This window comes from Colletotrichum truncatum, assembly GCF_014235925.2.
Source record: "Colletotrichum truncatum strain CMES1059 chromosome Unknown Contig_0004, whole genome shotgun sequence".
Classification (NCBI taxonomy): domain Eukaryota; kingdom Fungi; phylum Ascomycota; class Sordariomycetes; order Glomerellales; family Glomerellaceae; genus Colletotrichum; species Colletotrichum truncatum.
Window position 1 is genome coordinate 651,835 of NW_027222401.1, and position 17,077 is coordinate 668,911.

General features: G+C 49.6%; 6 protein-coding genes across 6 annotated transcripts; 3 read left to right on the forward strand and 3 right to left on the reverse strand.

Moving 5' to 3' along the window:
• Positions 1-149: 149 nt before the first annotated feature.
• CTRU02_206973 (uncharacterized protein) lies at positions 150-989 on the reverse strand (the record flags this gene model as incomplete). Its single annotated transcript, XM_036729413.1, has 1 exon — positions 150-989. The coding sequence occupies one exon, from the start codon at positions 987-989 to the stop codon at positions 150-152; it is 840 nt and encodes a 279-aa protein (XP_036578920.1).
• A 3,819-nt stretch (positions 990-4,808) lies between these two features.
• On the forward strand, positions 4,809-5,145 carry CTRU02_206974 (uncharacterized protein; the record flags this gene model as incomplete). Its single annotated transcript, XM_070204812.1, has 2 exons — positions 4,809-4,920; positions 4,973-5,145. 2 exons carry the CDS (start codon positions 4,809-4,811, stop codon positions 5,143-5,145), a joined length of 285 nt encoding a protein of 94 aa, XP_070061345.1.
• Positions 5,146-7,459: 2,314 nt separating this feature from the next.
• On the forward strand, positions 7,460-8,434 carry CTRU02_206975 (uncharacterized protein; the record flags this gene model as incomplete). Its single annotated transcript, XM_070204813.1, has 4 exons — positions 7,460-7,504; positions 7,587-7,907; positions 7,955-8,116; positions 8,204-8,434. The coding sequence occupies 4 exons, from the start codon at positions 7,460-7,462 to the stop codon at positions 8,432-8,434; spliced, it is 759 nt and encodes a 252-aa protein (XP_070061346.1).
• Positions 8,435-8,756: 322 nt separating this feature from the next.
• On the reverse strand, positions 8,757-10,571 carry CTRU02_206976 (trichothecene c-15 hydroxylase; the record flags this gene model as incomplete). Its single annotated transcript, XM_036729410.1, has 5 exons — positions 8,757-8,919; positions 8,992-9,158; positions 9,242-9,556; positions 9,638-10,423; positions 10,497-10,571. The coding sequence occupies 5 exons, from the start codon at positions 10,569-10,571 to the stop codon at positions 8,757-8,759; spliced, it is 1,506 nt and encodes a 501-aa protein (XP_036578917.1).
• A 1,604-nt stretch (positions 10,572-12,175) lies between these two features.
• CTRU02_206977 (glycine dehydrogenase) lies at positions 12,176-15,416 on the reverse strand (the record flags this gene model as incomplete). The annotated part of the gene is made up of 2 exons (XM_036729409.2): positions 12,176-12,237; positions 12,299-15,416. The coding sequence occupies 2 exons, from the start codon at positions 15,414-15,416 to the stop codon at positions 12,176-12,178; spliced, it is 3,180 nt and encodes a 1,059-aa protein (XP_036578916.2).
• Positions 15,417-16,558: 1,142 nt separating this feature from the next.
• Positions 16,559-16,847, forward strand: CTRU02_206978 (uncharacterized protein; the record flags this gene model as incomplete). Its single annotated transcript, XM_036729408.1, has 3 exons — positions 16,559-16,571; positions 16,633-16,734; positions 16,810-16,847. The coding sequence occupies 3 exons, from the start codon at positions 16,559-16,561 to the stop codon at positions 16,845-16,847; spliced, it is 153 nt and encodes a 50-aa protein (XP_036578915.1).
• Between the last annotated feature and the right edge of the window lie 230 nt (positions 16,848-17,077).

Consider the following 17,077-nt stretch of genomic DNA (forward strand, 5'->3'; position numbering starts at 1 on the left):
GGCCAGACTAGACGGAGAACCAGCGCTGAACGACGACTGGCTTGTTTGCGTGACTGACAATGTAGGCACAATGGCGCCAACGATTCGTCCGTTCACGCATTGCTCGGCTGTTCCAAATCATTACACGTCAACACAGGGTAAGCAGACAATTATAGGGACAAGTCCATCTTACCTCCATAGGCTAGAATTTGGACGGGCGCACAGTCCACTGGCGTAGATGCAAAGGTAATGTAGACTTGCCCTAGAGGGTCTTGGCAGAAGTTGGCTCGTCCACCAGGTAGGGAAGAGTTTAAAAATTGAAGTGTGCCTCCTACAATCCCAAACGTAGTGGTTATAGCGTTGACTGAAGGTACAGTGGTAGTGCGAAGGGCTTTGTTGTTATCACCAGGTGTGTAGTGGATAGGATTCCCCGCGTAAAGGAGCCGGCTTAGGGACAGGTTAAAGATGGTAGCAGCATCACAGCTCAGTCGGTCAGCAGCTATATCATTTTTGAAGAATCCTCCAAGATTTCTCTTCCTTAAATCCCGCTTAGTGACTCCGCCAGGGAGTATAAACAATATTATCTGCCGATCCACTAGGGCACTGGGAGTAGGCGTTGAGACTAATTCTGTCGTGAGGGATGAGCTCGGAATTAATGGCAAAGCTGACGACGAAAAGGGACTGAGTCCCGAAGGTGTAACATAACCCGAAGAGGAAGTGAAACCCAAGATTGTAGTTGTATCAGAAGCCGTCGTGGATCCTGGAAGTGATGTCGGAGGGGTGCGAAGGACTGAAAGCGTCGAAGTAGATCCAATGGCGGAAGGATTTGGGCTAACAGACAAGCTGGTTGGAGACGGACTGGTAGACCCAGTTGTTATGGGCTCAAGATAGGTCGAAAGATACGTGTAGCACCATATTGATGCCAGCCCATTAACATCACCAGGCGGCTGAACAACAACAGTTCCGCCGAATCTCACCAGGAGTGTCAAAAACGAGATACTGCTTTTCATATTCGCAGGTGTGATGACCGGGAATTAATCTCTCACAGCTTTTTTACCAAGACAATAGTAGCTGGGCAGGATATATATATTATAAGAAAAAACCTAGGCATAATTTTCGATTGATCTAGTTTAGTGTTATTATTTCTTAGGGAGAGTACGAAAGCTACGGTGGTATCGAGATCAACAACAATCTAAGTGGTAATCTGCTGTCATTCCTGCAAAACTCGCTAGTAAAGTTTTTTAAGTTTTGAATCAAGCTTATCGCCACATTGAAAGTCACCCCTCAGAAAATCTATCCACTCAGCAACAGTGAGATGAGACATAACTGATGGATCTCTAGTCTTCACTAATTCTCCTCATAGCTAGTCTCTTACATACCTTGAGACATTGTGTCATTAGTTCACACTTCTTTCTCCTCCCTTGCGACGTTCCCCCACCCAGTCCGCTATCCCATCGGCTATGGACTCGCACTGGGGGCAGAATGGAGGTAATCATGTCCATTGCTGAAAAATCTCTCGAGACATTCCACCCAAAGCCAGTGAGAACGCGGCTGCACCCTCCAAATTTTCACGGTTCTTTTCTGGTGTTCACTGACTATTTAAATTCTACTCTACACATGAGCGGCCAAAGATCTTAATACCATTTCAGTGACAACGAAGCCTTATCCTCGGTGTTTGGCTCCATGCATTCAACATTATCGTACACAGCAGCTCCGTGGCAACACCATGAGTTCTAGCGCCTCTAGCGAAACTGATGACTACACGATTGACGAGCTCTGTTATATCCTTCTTTCGGTACACTACGAGGTCGTCTATGCCACAATAACACATGAGTCTATGCGCCTTACACGCTAAGATGTAGGACCAGATTTGTGCACTGTTGCTTGGGGTGAGCCAACAGGGCAGCAGGGCAGCACCGTAACTATAAGCACGGAACATAAGCTTTTTGAGACGTCATCTTTTGGTTTTCCAAGATTCACAAGAACAATGTGTTGAGTGAAGAGAGGGGAAAGCGCGAAGTGAAGTTTGATTTGATATTAATTAATCTGAATTTTTGATTATTCAACTCTGAACTTTCTATACAGCATGGTCCAGTCTCATACTTTCCAGGTTAGTCTTGAAAAGTAACTTCAGTAACGATTATTTCAATAGATAGCATAATTTGAGTGTTCATCTGTGGTCAAAATATATCGATATTTAGTTCGCACGACACATTTCTCACGTTTATCCGCGACTAGCACTATAGACCTACTCTAGGAGGGCTTGTGAACAGCAGATAACATTAACAGCCGGTTTTAATTTAAACTCTAGAAACAAGGGTCTTGTAGCATCTAACAGGCGTTTGTTTCATCTCAAACGAGTGACCTGCCTAGCTAATCATCATCGCACTTGGTGTTTGGTAGTGGTTGTCGCAAGACCAGAGCACCATTTGAAGCTCTGGTTTTGTAACCAAAACATTGTGAAAGTTGATATATAGAACAAACCTCACGTGACGGCCAGACACTGAAACCACACCTTTGACTTGTTTTTTGTCGTTCTCTAGGCAGTTACTTTCTTGTGTCTCACATAGAAATTCTATTGTTGCTTCGTCCGGAAGCTTTACTAAGAGCCCCCGACTTGGCTAAAGTTAAATCTCATGTAGACTAGAAGAATAAAATATTATATTTCTGCTAGACGAGGCAATTTCAAGATCGTTTGTTGTATTCCATGTATACCCTCTTATGATGCATCAAAGGATCCTACTTACCTCTACCTTACCTAACTTTCATGCTCTGACTTAGTAACATGCAGAGTTCATGTCCAATCAATGTTCGAGCCATTTACAATAAATGAGAGACTATAAATTGCAGAGCTCTTCGATAAGACAGCCCATGAGTTCAAACCATTGACATCGACTTTAGGACCACGTAAGCCGTGCTTGTTCAGCATAATGCTAGGTTTGGTAAGATTGGGGAATCGTAGAATTTCTGCGGAGTAGTGACTTAGTTAATTTAATTTTAGAAATGTAATACGAAGTCGTTTGTTTTTAATGAATAAGGAGTGGCCTATTGTTACTCTTGTTGACCTCGACTCTACCAACTTAATGCTGGGATGGACAGGAGCCAATACAGATGTTACGAACAGGAGGTTCCATATCCAGGGTCTCCTCTTGAGGGGGAGAGATTGCTTATTTATATTAACTGCTGCATTTCTTCCGTTTGAATATAGTATACATCAATATAATTCCTGTATGTGTGCTAGCCATTCACCTTGGGATTATTCTTCCAGAGACCGTTGGTTAGGGTATACTGGACCGTCAAAAAAGCGAGAACATCTGAGCCTATGAATAATGTGAATGAGATGAAATTTGCGCTGCAAGAGACAAACCGCCAAGGGAAAGTTAAGAACTTATGTATGCACGTGGAAAGATTCGACGATGCGCGGATGATTTCTCTTTTTAACTGACCATGTTCATAGGCAATTCTTAGAGTTTTCATTACAATGCTCTTCCCTTGACTGAGACTACTGGTGGCGTAAATAAGATTCAGAGAGCATGATTCAAGCGACGCTCAGGGAGGTAATACGTACTCGAGAAGATATTGCTAGCGCCGTGATACACCGATTAATAAAGGCTGATGAGACTAAATGCACTGCCGTCTTCATGTCGGGTGGATGAATCAGGCAGAACTTCCTGACGGATTAAATGCCCTTTGAGGCAGGTCTTAAACGAAGTGCCAGGAAGAAAGTAAATGTTGGCTCAACAAAGTCCGAGACTAGATTAACCTCACAGTTCTGCCCGTTTGCTAAGCGATCCTAACGGACTGCCGGCTCATTTGGACGGATACTCATACCTCATGCATCGCAAAAATGAATTCAAGTTGCCTTCGATTACGTCCGTTTAATCAATGTACCCAACCTTCAGCGGGAGATTTTTCCTTCTCGGCCCCGCAGCATCAAGACAATTAGCCTATTTGAAGTGGGGAGTGAATACGAATTATATCGGTTTTTAGCCCCTTTCTCAATGAGGCACACGGTTGCCAATATGGGGCCAGCAGCATTTGAACATTGCTTTCTTCTTGTAATCCCCGAGGTCAGACCACTTTTACATAGGCTGGAGGTGAATAACGGAAAGTGAAGGCAAGTCTTTTCCATAAGGTCATAAAAAATAATGCAACCTATAGCTTTAACGTGTATAACCTTTGCATATGCCAGAAAGACCTTATCGTAGCGCCGTAGCTATTTGAGACATGAACAGCAAGTCCGAATTATGCTGTAAGCGGAGTTTAAAAGACAATTTACGTACTATATATGGCTGACATTGAGTATGTGTGGTTAAAGTGGACCATGTGTGGCTGCGTTGTGCACCTGCCCGATTCAGCTGCTAAGCGTGCCAGGAGCTGGTTGCTCGATGCGCTGCTCCCCTACAGCTGAACTGACCGCCTCGCTACAACTTAAGGGTCTAAGCTTCAGCTCCAATTTTCAACACTAAAAAGACTCTAAGGTGCATGTCACATGTTTCCTCGAAGGGTTCTGAAGGTGGCCGGGCCCACTCCGTATCCCCATCTCGCCGCCGAGTGGACCTAATATCCACAGTAATCGGCGACTTGCAAGCTACTTCTCCGTAATGAATGGGCTTAGGAGCCTAGGGCAATATGGAGAACATCTTGAGATGGTTGAGGAGTGTGGATCAATGCCATGGGAGAAGTAGGAGTAGTACACAGACCGGTGATGTGAGCAAGAACTATACATATTGAGCATCTGCTCAGCCAAGTTCGAGAAGTTGTTCCCAGCAGCACAGCTCTACAACAGCTCACTTCAACTTCCTGTCTTTTGCATCACTACTGTGACAATGAAGGCTAGTACTGTTCTCGTCGCTCTTGCCGGCGCCCTTTCCACCATGGTTGAGGCTAGAGCCTGCACTGAGGGCCTCAACTACTGTGGTTACAACCTGTTGAACATCGGCAAGCCACCCCCTCCTCATATTTGCGCCGTCTACTAACCATGAAAAAATAGGCAAATATCAGTCCGAGATCGACAACGAGCTCAAGAGAGTCAACCTCCCCGTCCAGAGCCCTTACGATAAAAACTCCCTGTTCCATTGCGGCAGCGATGGATGGATCCGCTGGAACGTCTACTGCGGCAACTGCGTCGACGGCGGTGGCGGCAGAAGCGACTACTGCCGATAAATCATTATCGGATAAATCATAATCGGGCGTGGAAATGATGTGCGGAGATGCACGGCACTGCCTCGATATTGTTTGGCTATTCTCTTCAGAGGTCTCATAAAGTGGTCTCAGCTAAGAATAGTTGGTTTTTGTTTGTGGCAGTGGATTTGAAGGCCCCCGATTACTTTCTCGGTTTCAACTGGGTACTAAACTCAGTGATTGGGTTTGCAGTATAGTTATGTTACAACCTCTATGCTGAGACTTCCTTTCACATCTTAAACAGGTTCGACTCAAAGTATTGAAAAGCCTAGTTTCGATTGTAACAGTGACCGCGTCTTTAGTCTCCCTAGTAATGAGCTGTATGTTTATGAGTTATATTGTCACAATGTAGCGGGGGTTGGGGCTCACGCCGTGTCTTTCGAATGACAATATCCCGCATCCCAGTTTGCGCACTATGAACTTTACTCCAGAACCAAACAAGAGGCCACCAATCAAGAAGCATTGCTTTTGCTGGTGGGTCATAGAGACTCTCGCTAGCCTAGGAAACCTATTTAAGCTGAATGGATTTACGTATAGGCCATATTAGGCCTCCTACTAATATGTTAACTGCTGAAGGATTTTACTAGGCGGATAACTATAGACTTCTAACCTCTTAGGAGAAACCTGATATAGTTATCAACGGTAATTATTTGTGACAAAAAAGACAATTGCATTCCTCCTCCCCTTTCTATAAAAGTCTAAGGAAGTAGGTAGTTGTAATGTATGTGTTGAAGAGGCATTGGCACCCTTGTGTGGTTTCTGATTAGGGATCCTGGGTAAGAATATAATGGGGCACTTTTCAATTTTACTTTTAGACATCAACACTAACGCCCACACCTCATAGATTTTGATCAGAGTGCCAGAATGGCAGACACAGCACTCAATTGATTCGATTCGTAAATTTTTGATTTTACTCTGTTCACGTGAATAATCCTTGATCAGAAGGAGGAAAAAATGCTACACAACAAACCGCGACAAATCCTCACAGTGTCAGGGACATTCTCTACACACTCCGACCAAAAGCCTTGAAGCCTCTGATCAGAGAGGCGTTTATGTGAGCTGTGGATGTGGTTGTGTTTGCTGTTCAATCGCCGCCGGCCCGCATGCTAAGTTCCCCAGCCCCGCTTCAGTGTTTGCGTCGGTTGAGTCTGTCATCTCTAATAAGGGCAGGTCAAGATAACGTAATAGGTCCGCACACATAGGTTAAGTCTATAAGACTTAGGTCATTTATCTCTCGATTATATTAGGAAGAAATAAGTTTTATTACGAAACCAATTAACTATTTAAATAAAGTGTATAGAAGATTTCCTAACATATACTGTTACTTTCTCGTCATCTAATGAACAACATTCACACAAGTGATGAAATCAATGTAAGCGGCAAATCCCATCTCTCCGATCAGATCTTGAGTGAAGTGAGCTGCGGCTGAGGCCGGGCAGTGTTCAAGAGTAATGGTCTTCTGAATTAACGGGTAACACTCAATCTCACCCCCCATGTTCTCTAGGGCTTGGTTCAAATAGAACACTCAAAATCAACAGAGAAGCGTGTGGAAATGGTTTCCGGATGAGCGAACATACAGAATTCGCTCGCTTGAGACCGCCTAGGTATTTACCGCAGACGAGCTTCAGTCAAAATGCGAGGGGGTGCATTTGGGTGCACCTCGAAGTTGAGGGACGCATTGGGCAGATCAACAGCCTGATTGGCATATATACCCAACTGGATGCGCAGCCGTCTTGGCAATCACATACCCGTTGCCAACCCCCGCCTGTGCCAGCTGGCACCCGCGTCGTGAGTCCTAATGGCCTCTCCTGTTGCATCGACAGGGCCGGCGAAGCCTGTATGCTAGGTATAGCATCTGTTGTGAGGTGAACGCCCCCTGGAAGCATCCCCTCTTTTCGGTTAACTAACCGTGTCTTTCAGCCCTAGGGGCTTTTGACTTTCTGTTCCATGCGGCGGAGCAACATCTTCGAGGTGGTTATTATTCGAGGCGCAAGAATCCGCAGTCCATCATCAAAAAACAAGCTTGGAGACGAACATCGAGAAGCTATGTAAGGAACATATACGGAACAGAAGATACATCCAAGTTCATGACATGACAAGACCAGCAACCGATTTCAATACAGAATCTTACCTACATTTCATTTAGCTTTGTTCTTTCACTACTAATTCACCATAAGATCCTTCGCCACTTTGAGCTTCCGTCTCCTCGCGGGGCATAGAGCCACGGCGGCTATTCTCCCCCAAGAATACCGCGAGAACGACGAAATCATCCTCGCCAGTTGTGGCAACGGAGCAAATGGCCACTCTTCTTCTAGACAAGTCGCGTAATTTCCCTGGGGACGTAACCCCAAGGGAGGCAACGATGCCCCGGTTCAGCCTGAGATGATCGCTGAGGTGCCCTGGGGCGGCTCATATCCCTGGAGAAACTCGGCGTGTCGGTCACATTCCCCAACAACGGCGTCTTCGGGATCTGGATCGATCCAGACACTAAAGACTGGGCTGAGTCCAAGCAAAATGCTGGCATCGCCGAGTATGAGTTCGAGGAGCACCATTTCAGGTGCTGGGGCGAGCACGCCAAGCACGCCAAGCACGCCTTCAACCTCGGCGACGGGACCAAGTGCGTATCTGCGTACATCTGCGACCACCCGTCTAAGCACAACGCGGACAATGACCCAGTGAAGGAGGACCCAATGAAGAAGCAAGTCGCCGACTCCAAGTTCACCATGTCCAAGGATCAGGTCACCGTCAGGGTGCAGGGCACGACCAAGGACGGGCAGCCTGGGACCCCCAGGTGGCCTTCGGCAACATTAACGACGCCCTCGAGGATTTCCAGTGCAAGGAACAGTCCTACAAGATCGGCAGCGACTGTGAGACCAAGTTTGACTGCCTCTTCACCCTTCCCAACTGGGCGAAGCAGCTCGCCATGGTCCTCACGGACGCCGTCGCGCCGGTCGTAGCCCAAAGCAATACCATCAAGACAGGCCACTACAACGGACAGTGCCTGACCGGCGGCCCCTGCCAGCCCAGGTACTAATTCAAGTACCACACCTACAAGTACCCCACGACGGGCACCGTGCTCATGAGGCACTACACGACAGGCGACGAGAACTCCACCGGACTACAGGCCTACGTCAAGTGGTCCGCCACCTGCGCCGCGGACGTCTTCTACGGATCTTTCTGCGGCGACAGCAAGCTCAAGAACATCGCCGACGTTGCCACTGGCATCACCGGGGGACTGCCGTGGACTGACCTTGCATGCCTCGCTTGTTAACTAAAAAGAACCAAGATTTACGACTTGGAGGTGAAAAAGGCGAATGCGTAGGGTAGAGAATAGACAAAATAGGAGTTGCACTGTTATCAACACATTTAGATTTCTGGGTTACTGGTTTTGGTCTTAAGGGAGTTTTCAGAGGGTGCAAATAGAAGCATGGTTCCACTGTTCAATATATCACAATGGTAACATATAATATGTGTGGCGGGAATTTGTGTTCACAAATCCTTGCGAACATAACATGCATACGTATCAATCACCAACTTATAAAATAATGTTTTGTATGAACTTTTGGTTGACTCAGTTATGTCGTAATCTTAGACTAACGCTGGTTGCGAGGTGTCAAGTAGACATTGAGCGCCGGCTTCTCCCAAACAACCCAAGCCTTTTGGGACTCAGTCCAGTTTCGGCTGTCATCAGCTAACTTCATTTCAAAATTCCAGATGATCCTAGCGAGGATGACTCTCATCTCGGTATATGCGAGGCTAATAATTTCCATCTCCGTTAGCATACCTTAATCCCCGAAAGTCTACCCAGTGTTGCTACTTTAGACTTACTTCATCCCGATGCAGTTCCTCGGCCCAAACGAAAACGGCTTTCTGGCTTCCCTTTGGTCATTGGCGAACCGAAGGTCCCCAAGCCAACGCTCTGGGATGAATGACTCGGGGAGTGTAAAGTTCTGAGCACTGTGATACATTGCCCATTGGGGGATGCTGACGATGGTCTGTAAAAAGAAGGCCAAACGAGTTAGAGATTGCTTCTCGATTGCTGACAGATTACAGCCATTTTTCAAAGACTGAAACTTACACCTTCTTTTATGAAGTATCCGCAAAAAGTATCTCCCCATTTGTGCACGACACGGGGTGAAGTGTGGGGAAGAGGCGGGTGCAGGCGGAGAGTCTCGTCCAAAACAGCCAGCATGTACGGGAGCTTCTGGACAGTCTGGATGCAGATTTCTTCTTCGGACTGGAAAGCACCAAAGACCTCTTTGGTGAGCTTGGACAATACTTCTGGATGCAAAGTCAATAAGTACGTAACTGCCGACAGGGCGGTCGCAGACGTCTCAGAGCCGCCGAGCATTAGCAGGAAAGCGTTGCTGACCATCTCATGCTTCATGATCTCCTTTTCCAAGAAAAAGAAAAAAAAAGAAATATCAGTATACGTCCAAAGCGTGTCCAAGGTGTGTGGTGTTCGAGAGCTTACCCTGTCGCCCTTCTGTCGTATCATTGATTCCATGAAATCTGGGCGAGACTCTCCCAACGCAATCCTCTTTTCCACATTAGAAGCGGCCAACGCGAAGTTGTCGTTTTCCATCCGAGTCAATTCCTTCGGGATCATCCATTTTAGCACGGCAGTAAAGGGGGGGAACCGCTTGGCAAGGCCGAGATACATTTGAGCCTTGACGGTGTGTCCCAACGCCGCTATCCACGGGTGGTCATATTCTTTCGCCAGACATCCCAAAGGCTCACCCCAGGCCAAGTCACTAATCACATCGAATGTAACCCAGTTGTACCATGTGACCATATTCACAGGCCGGGCGCCTCCTTCGCAATACTGGTGTAACCGTTGGATAAGAAGGTCGACGTGGGTGGAGATGAGAGGCTGTTGATCGAGCATAGCCTGCATTGAAAATCCATGGGAGAGAACGCGGCGCATCCGGGTATGGTCCTCAAGATTAGCGCCGAACAAGTTGTGCTCATTGCCAATAACCGATAAGGGCTCCTTGGAGTTCTCAGGTCTTCCACCCTTGCGATGACCGTTGTTGTCCTTCCATGCCTCGGCATGGATGAATGACAGCTCGTTTTCGGCGATTCTGACGATGGGTCCGTATTTGTTGTGCAAGTCAAGGATATCTTCATGAGGCTTTCCGCCAATCTGGGAGAGGCTATAGGGGATTCGGCTCGCAGCCCAAGTCTTGGGTCCAGGAAAATTCCGCAAGGGGTGGAAGAAGACGTTGTACAGGGCTCTACCGAGGATGTATATGGCACACTAACCCAGCATGTATATCAGTAGGCGTTGAAGTCGGCATCATACCGCGGGTGAAGAGTTCAGTTGAACATACCAACGAAGCGAGGAGAGCAACGGCTGGAAGAGGGCGTAATACGCGTTCCAAAAGTGTTCCAGTCGTAGAATCCATGTTGGGGGGGGCGTATGTATTGGAGTACACAGCTTAGAAGACAACAATTTGTTATCAGCATTCAGAAGGTGCTTCTTTCTCTTTTTATAAGCATGTTGGCTTCAACTCTACAGTTGATGGCACGCGTGGGGTAATGTTCTCGGGCTGAGGCAGTTGTCCGAAAGCCGAAGACAGCGAACTTGAAGCTGGCATGGGACACTCCGTATCTCGTCCTCTGCTCGTTAACAGCGCCTCGAGCTTAGATGATGCGGCACATTTTGCATTCGATTACACCCTGTCTGAGATTCCCGTTGCCAGATCTGCGCCTCATCCCTGCTAGTGGCCTGTCGAGGGTGCGGGCCGTGTGGATTCACCGGTACTATGTGTTAGCGGCATGTTGAACGTAGTGGCCCGTACTGTTTTATGGAATCGCGATGTAACTGGTCCAGAAATATTCTTGGGCGCTGGAAATATCCTTCCCATAGGCTGCGGAAGCACGGGCATAGTTACTTGGCAAAGAGGGTTTTACATTATCCTGCAACCATAGGAGGAAGACAATGCAACACACTTGGTAGGCCGGTTAACGTGGAGACTACGGGATTGGTGTGGGACAGCGGGACCGGAGCACGGTGATATCAGTAAGATATTATTATTGGTCGGACAGTTTATGGGTGGAGTAGAAGCGGGACTTTGCTCTCACTCAATTCAACAAGTTCAGGACGAAATTCCCACGACCTTTTCTTCCCAAACTTTCTCATCCAGCTATCTCTTCTTCATTCTAGTGCTTAGTCTTTTTTTCTTCTCCTTTGTAAGTATTGAACAATGGTTGATATGTAACGTCGAAGGGTCGAACTGAAATACATCAACTGCTCAGTGTGTTGTTAAATACCTTTGACTATGATCTGAAGTCGTCCTCTATTGTACCCGCGAAGCAGAAACGCTGGGCTGACCAGAGTCGCTTGACCATTCCGATTGTGTAATATGATGAGCATATGTTTGCTTCTCTACCCATATGGGGGTGCTCTGGTGATACCGTCAGTGATACATGTCATGCGCAAAGGCACGTTTACTTGTGAAGGAAGGGTCAAACTGTAGGGCCAGATTTCTGCAACGTCGCTCTTAGCAGGTCAACAGAGCCGCGTCTTATCTATCTTCACGGCATAAAGTCCTTGAACTAAACGGTTTATTTTTCCCGGCTTGATAATTGCCAGTCTACCGAATGCAACACAGCCAATAATGCAAATAATCCCTTTTCTCCCACCAGTACGCGTGACATTGAACTCCCGATAGGTCCATATCTCCGGCCTTTATAAAACCTCCCTCCCCCCCTGGTTATGTAGTATGTGTTTCCCCTGTTGAAATCGAAGAAAGTCGTGTCCCCGCTTGCTAAGACGAGATGGAAAATGTTGAAAAAAAAAAAGACATGCTAGTGTAGAGAAATAACAATATTGTAACCCTAAGACAGATGGCATTTCCAGGTTGCCCGTCGAATGTTGAATTAGTCGATCAGGGCCCTGTTGCCCGTCCTTTTTCCGGTCGTCATGCAGTCATGATATAAAACCCCGATTTGGTCTCTATATTCCCGCTGGTATCATGTTTTGATAAAGAGATGCAAAATCATTGCTCTAGTTTTGCGTCGTGTCCTCGACAGGAGGGCACGTGCAGAAGAGGTTGGTGTCACCGTATGCTATTTAACGTTAGTTACTTTCTCTTCTTTTCAATTACAAGGAGAGGGGGAAAAGACTTACTGTCGTCAACGCGAGCCACACTGGGCCAGAACTTCTTCTCCTTGAGGAAGGGCAGGGGGTAGGCAGCCTTCTCACGGGAGTAAGGACGGTCCCACTTGCCCTCGCCGTCACCAAGAATGACATCGTGCTGGGGATGAGGTGCCAGCTTGAGCACGTTGCCCTCCCTGGGCTGCTTGCCCTCCTCGACCTCACGAATCTCCTGACGGATGCTGATGAGGGTGTCGATGAAGCGGTCAAGCTCCTCCTTGCTCTCACTCTCAGTCGGCTCGATCATGAGAGTGTTGGCGACGGGGAAGCTCATGGTCGGGGCGTGGAAACCGTAATCTTGCAGACGCTTGGCGATGTCAATGGCCTCGACGCCGGCAGTCTCCTTGAAGGGGCGGGCGTCGAGAATGAACTCGTGTGCGCAACGGCCATTCTCGTTGGTGTAGAGAATCTTGTAGTGGGGCTTAAGGCGGGAGAGGATGTAGTTGGCGTTCAGGATGGCGGTCTTGGTGGCGAGACGCAGTCCGTCGTTGCCCATGAGCGCGTTGTAAGCCCAGCTGATGGGCAGGATACCGGCACTACCATAGGGAGCGCTGGAGACCATGGCTTGCTCAGCATCGGCGGCACGAGCCGGAAGGTGAGGGGCGAGGTGCTCCTTGACGCAGATGGGGCCAACACCGGGGCCACCACCACCGTGAGGGATACAGAAGGTCTTGTGGAGGTTAAGATGGCACACGTCAGCGCCAATCTCACCAGGGGAGCAGATGCCAATCTGGGCGTTCATGTTGGCACCGTCCATGTAAACCTGACCACCGTACTTGTGGACGAGCTCACAGGCCTTCTTGACACCGGGCTCGTAGACACCGTAGGTGCTGGGGTATGTGACCATGAAGGCGCCGAGCTGGTCGGCGTACTGCTTGCACTTGGCCTCGAGATCCTCAAGGACCAGGTTTCCGGTGGTAGGGTCGCACTTGATGGGCACGACGCGCATGCCAGCCATGGCAGCAGAAGCGGGGTTGGTGCCGTGGGCGGAAACAGGAATCAAGCAGATGTCACGCTTCTCGCCGCCAGGCTTCTCCTCGAGGTACTTGCGGATGGCGCGCAGACCAGCGAACTCACCCTGAGCACCAGAGTTGGGCTGCAGAGAAACGGCGTCCATAGCGGTGATGCCCTTCAACTGCTCAGACAAGCTCTCGATCAAGGCAGTGTAGCCCTTGAGCTCGCTGGCGGGAGTGTGGGGGTGAATCGTGGAGAAGCCGGGCAGAGAGATGAGGGCCATCTCAGTGGCACTGTTCAACTTCATGGTGCAAGAACCCAGGGGAATCATGGAATGAACGAGGGACAAGTCCTTGGATTGCAGGTGGTGGATGTAGCGGAGCATCTCGGTCTCGCTGTGGTGGGTGTTGAAGACGGGGTGGGTGAGATACTCAGACTGACGACGCAGGGATTCAGGGAGCAGGTCGGTAATGCTCTCGGTGAGAGCAGCGTAAGACTTGCTTGCAACATCCGTCGCCTGGGTACCGGTAACCTTTCCGAGAACAGCGGCGATGGAGTTGAAGACCTCCTCGTTGACGTGCTCGTTGACACTGATGCCAACATCACCGTTTCCGTAATCACGGAAACCCAGGCCAGCGTTCTTTCCCTCCTCAAGGAGCTTCTGGGCGCGGTCGCCGGCCTTGATAACAACGGTGTCAAAGAGAACCTTGCCATCGGGGCTAGCTCCGCTTTGCTCGGTCTCCAAGCCGACGGCCTCAGCAACAGCCTGAACACCACGAGCAAGACGCACAAGTCTCGATGCGATCTCCCTGAGACCGCTAGGACCGTGGTAGACGGCAAAGAGTGCAGCCATGTTCGCAAGGAGAGCCTGAGCAGTGCAGACGTTGCTAGTGGCCTTCTCACGGCGAATGTGCTGCTCGCGAGTCTGGAGTGCCAGTCTCAGGGCTCGGCGACCGGTCCGGTCCTTGGAGACACCGACCAGACGACCGGGCATGCGGCGCTTATGGGCCTCCTTGACGGCGAAGAAGGCGGCGTGGGGACCGCCGAAGCCAAGGGGCACACCGAAGCGCTGAGCGCTTCCGAAAGCAATGTCGGCACCCCACTCGCCGGGAGGGGTGAGCACCGTCAGAGCAAGGAGATCGGTGGCAGCGCTGAGGAGCGCGCCCTGAGAGTGGACGAGCTCGGCAAGGCCCTTGAAGTCCTCGACCTTGCCCTTCGTGTCAGGGTACTGAACCATGACACCAACCAAGTCCTGTCCCAAGGCCTTGATCTTGTCCTGGGTGTCAGCACTGTTGACATCAAAAATCTCGACCTTGATGCCGAAGCCCTCGGCTCTGCTCTTCAGAACCGAGATAGACTGGGGGTGAACGAGGTGAGAGACGACAAAAGTCTTGCCGGGTCTCTTTGCGCGGGAGCTGGAAAGCGCGTTCATGGACAGAGTCATCGCCTCGGCGGCGGCCGTGCCCTCGTCCAGAAGACTGGCGTTGGAAATGGGCAGACCCGTCAGATCAGAGACCATGGTCTGGTAGTTAAGAAGGGACTCTAGACGGCCCTGGCTGATTTCGGGCTGGTAGGGGGTGTAGCTGGTGTACCACGCAGGGCTCTCGAGCACGTTTGTCTGAATAACTCTGGGAGTAACACTGGGGTTGTAGCCAGTGCCGATCAATGGTTTCGGTGCGGCCTCGTTGGCCTTGGCCCAAGCTGTCGCCTTGGCCAGAATCTTGCTCTCATCCATTGGGCCCTCATTGTCCCAGGCGAAGGTCTTCCTCTCGGAATAGACATCCGGAGGGAGCACTTGAGCGATGAATTCGTCAATTGACTTTGCCGGAGGGTCGAGAGCTTTGAGCATCGCCTCGGCGTCGCTCACATCGGGACCAATGTGACGAGGGATGAACGACTCTGGCCTCTGAAGCGGCTCAAGGGAGGCATCAACAGAGCTTCCCCTCAAACTTGTAGCCTGAGCGTAAGAAGAAATGGCGGAAAAGGTCCTCACTCGCGGAACACGCGAAGAAGGAGCCATGCTAGAAACGCATGAGTTGCAAACCCACGAAGAAGCAGCCGTCTGGCGACCGACGACCCTCGACCGCGGGGCCACCAGCCGAAGCTGGCGGGCGAGGGGCAATCTCAATGATGCCATGACTATGTGGCGACAAGAAAGCGGTTATCTCCAAGGAGGAATTTAGAGAATCTCCGCGTGAATTGCAGGGACAGACAGCTCTCTTGAGGGAAGAAAAGTGTAAGTAAAGAAAAAAAAGAAGAAAAAGAGAGAGAAGGGAAAAAGTTTCTCAAGAAATCCTCGAGTCGTCGCGCGCTGGTGTCTTGAAATGCGTGCTCGGATCAGGGACCGAGACCGATATCGTTACCGCTCAAAAGTCCAACAACCCTTGTCGCCACTATGAGAACCGAGACTACGACTCGGGTACGGGCCCAGAGCAACGGCGCGCTTCTTAACTTGATTGAATGACACAAAGGCGGACAATAAACTTCTGAGACATGAACAAAAAAGGTGTTAAGAGCTGAGGAGCCGCAGCAGTCAATGGGCGAAGGCGTAGGTTTGTTATGAAGAAGTCGGTGAGAAGAAGGACATCAACTATTTTTTTTTTGTCTCTCCCTTCATTTTCCATCTTATCAAGGTGTTTCGTACCCGTACATATACTATTAAGGTAACTCCAGGGATGCTGTCCCTTGGAAATCGAGCGCTACTGCAACTTCCTCTGCCACACCCTTCGGTTGTTTGCGGGTTGAATTGCGTGAGAAACATCTTATCAAAGGCCCGCTGATAAGCGCTAACGGGGGGCGATAAGAACCAGCTCCAGTTCCCCAGCCATCAAACCCCCTTCTTTGGAGCCCCCAGCACAGCCAACAAGTTTGCGGCGGGCTATACTCGGTCCGGGATGGGGCCCCAGAATCAGACCATTTGACCAATTAGATGGGCCATTTGGTGACAGGGGCTGTCTCCAGTGTATTCCATGGTGGTGGCTACTGGCATCAGGGCGACGGATGAGCAGCCGAGTGCTCGGTGGCCAGCGCCGAGTGCGTTGTGAGCGGTTGGGATTTGCTAAGCACAGCGGCGAAAAGGTGGGCCCGATGTACGTACCTTGTCAGCTCCCGGCCCCGTTCAACTGGAGCTATCTAAATTTTTGCGACGACATCATCGCTGAACCTGGCAACCGACCAAACGCGCAAACCAAAAAAAAGAGTATCACGAGCTGCAACCTCTTTGATCCGCCCTCCCGCACCGTCAACCAACCCCCGTCAATACTTTAATCTACCGCCAAGATGTTCGGAGGATGTACGTACTTTTCTTCTGCATTGCATATGTCCTGGAGCAATGAGCTGACCACACATTGCAGTCGCGCCCCCCCAGCTCTCCGAGGAGGAGATCAAGCAGATGGAGTCCGAGGCCAGCTTCAGCGTCCAGCAGGTCCTCGTCTCTGCTGTCCTTCTTTACTTCTGTAAGTAGATACATTCCACACTTTTGTAACACATAAAGTGGTTGGTTGAGCCGTTACTGATCTTCTCGTCCACAGCCCCCTTTGCCGTTGACGCCGTCTCCAACTTCCTGTAAACAGCCATTGGCCGCCAATGACAATTTTCTGAGTCCCATGGATTGCTCAGTATAATCATCGCGAATGCAGGAAACTGCTTCAGTCTCTTAAGCAGACAACACCGGAGCCATGGAAGGGCTGCGGGCCGTCATCCGGTTGGGTGACGTGTATAGGGACAAATACCCCTGTTGTAGAATATCATATGTACAATGTACAAAGGGCTGGTTGGATGGGCTATGGTTATAGATCA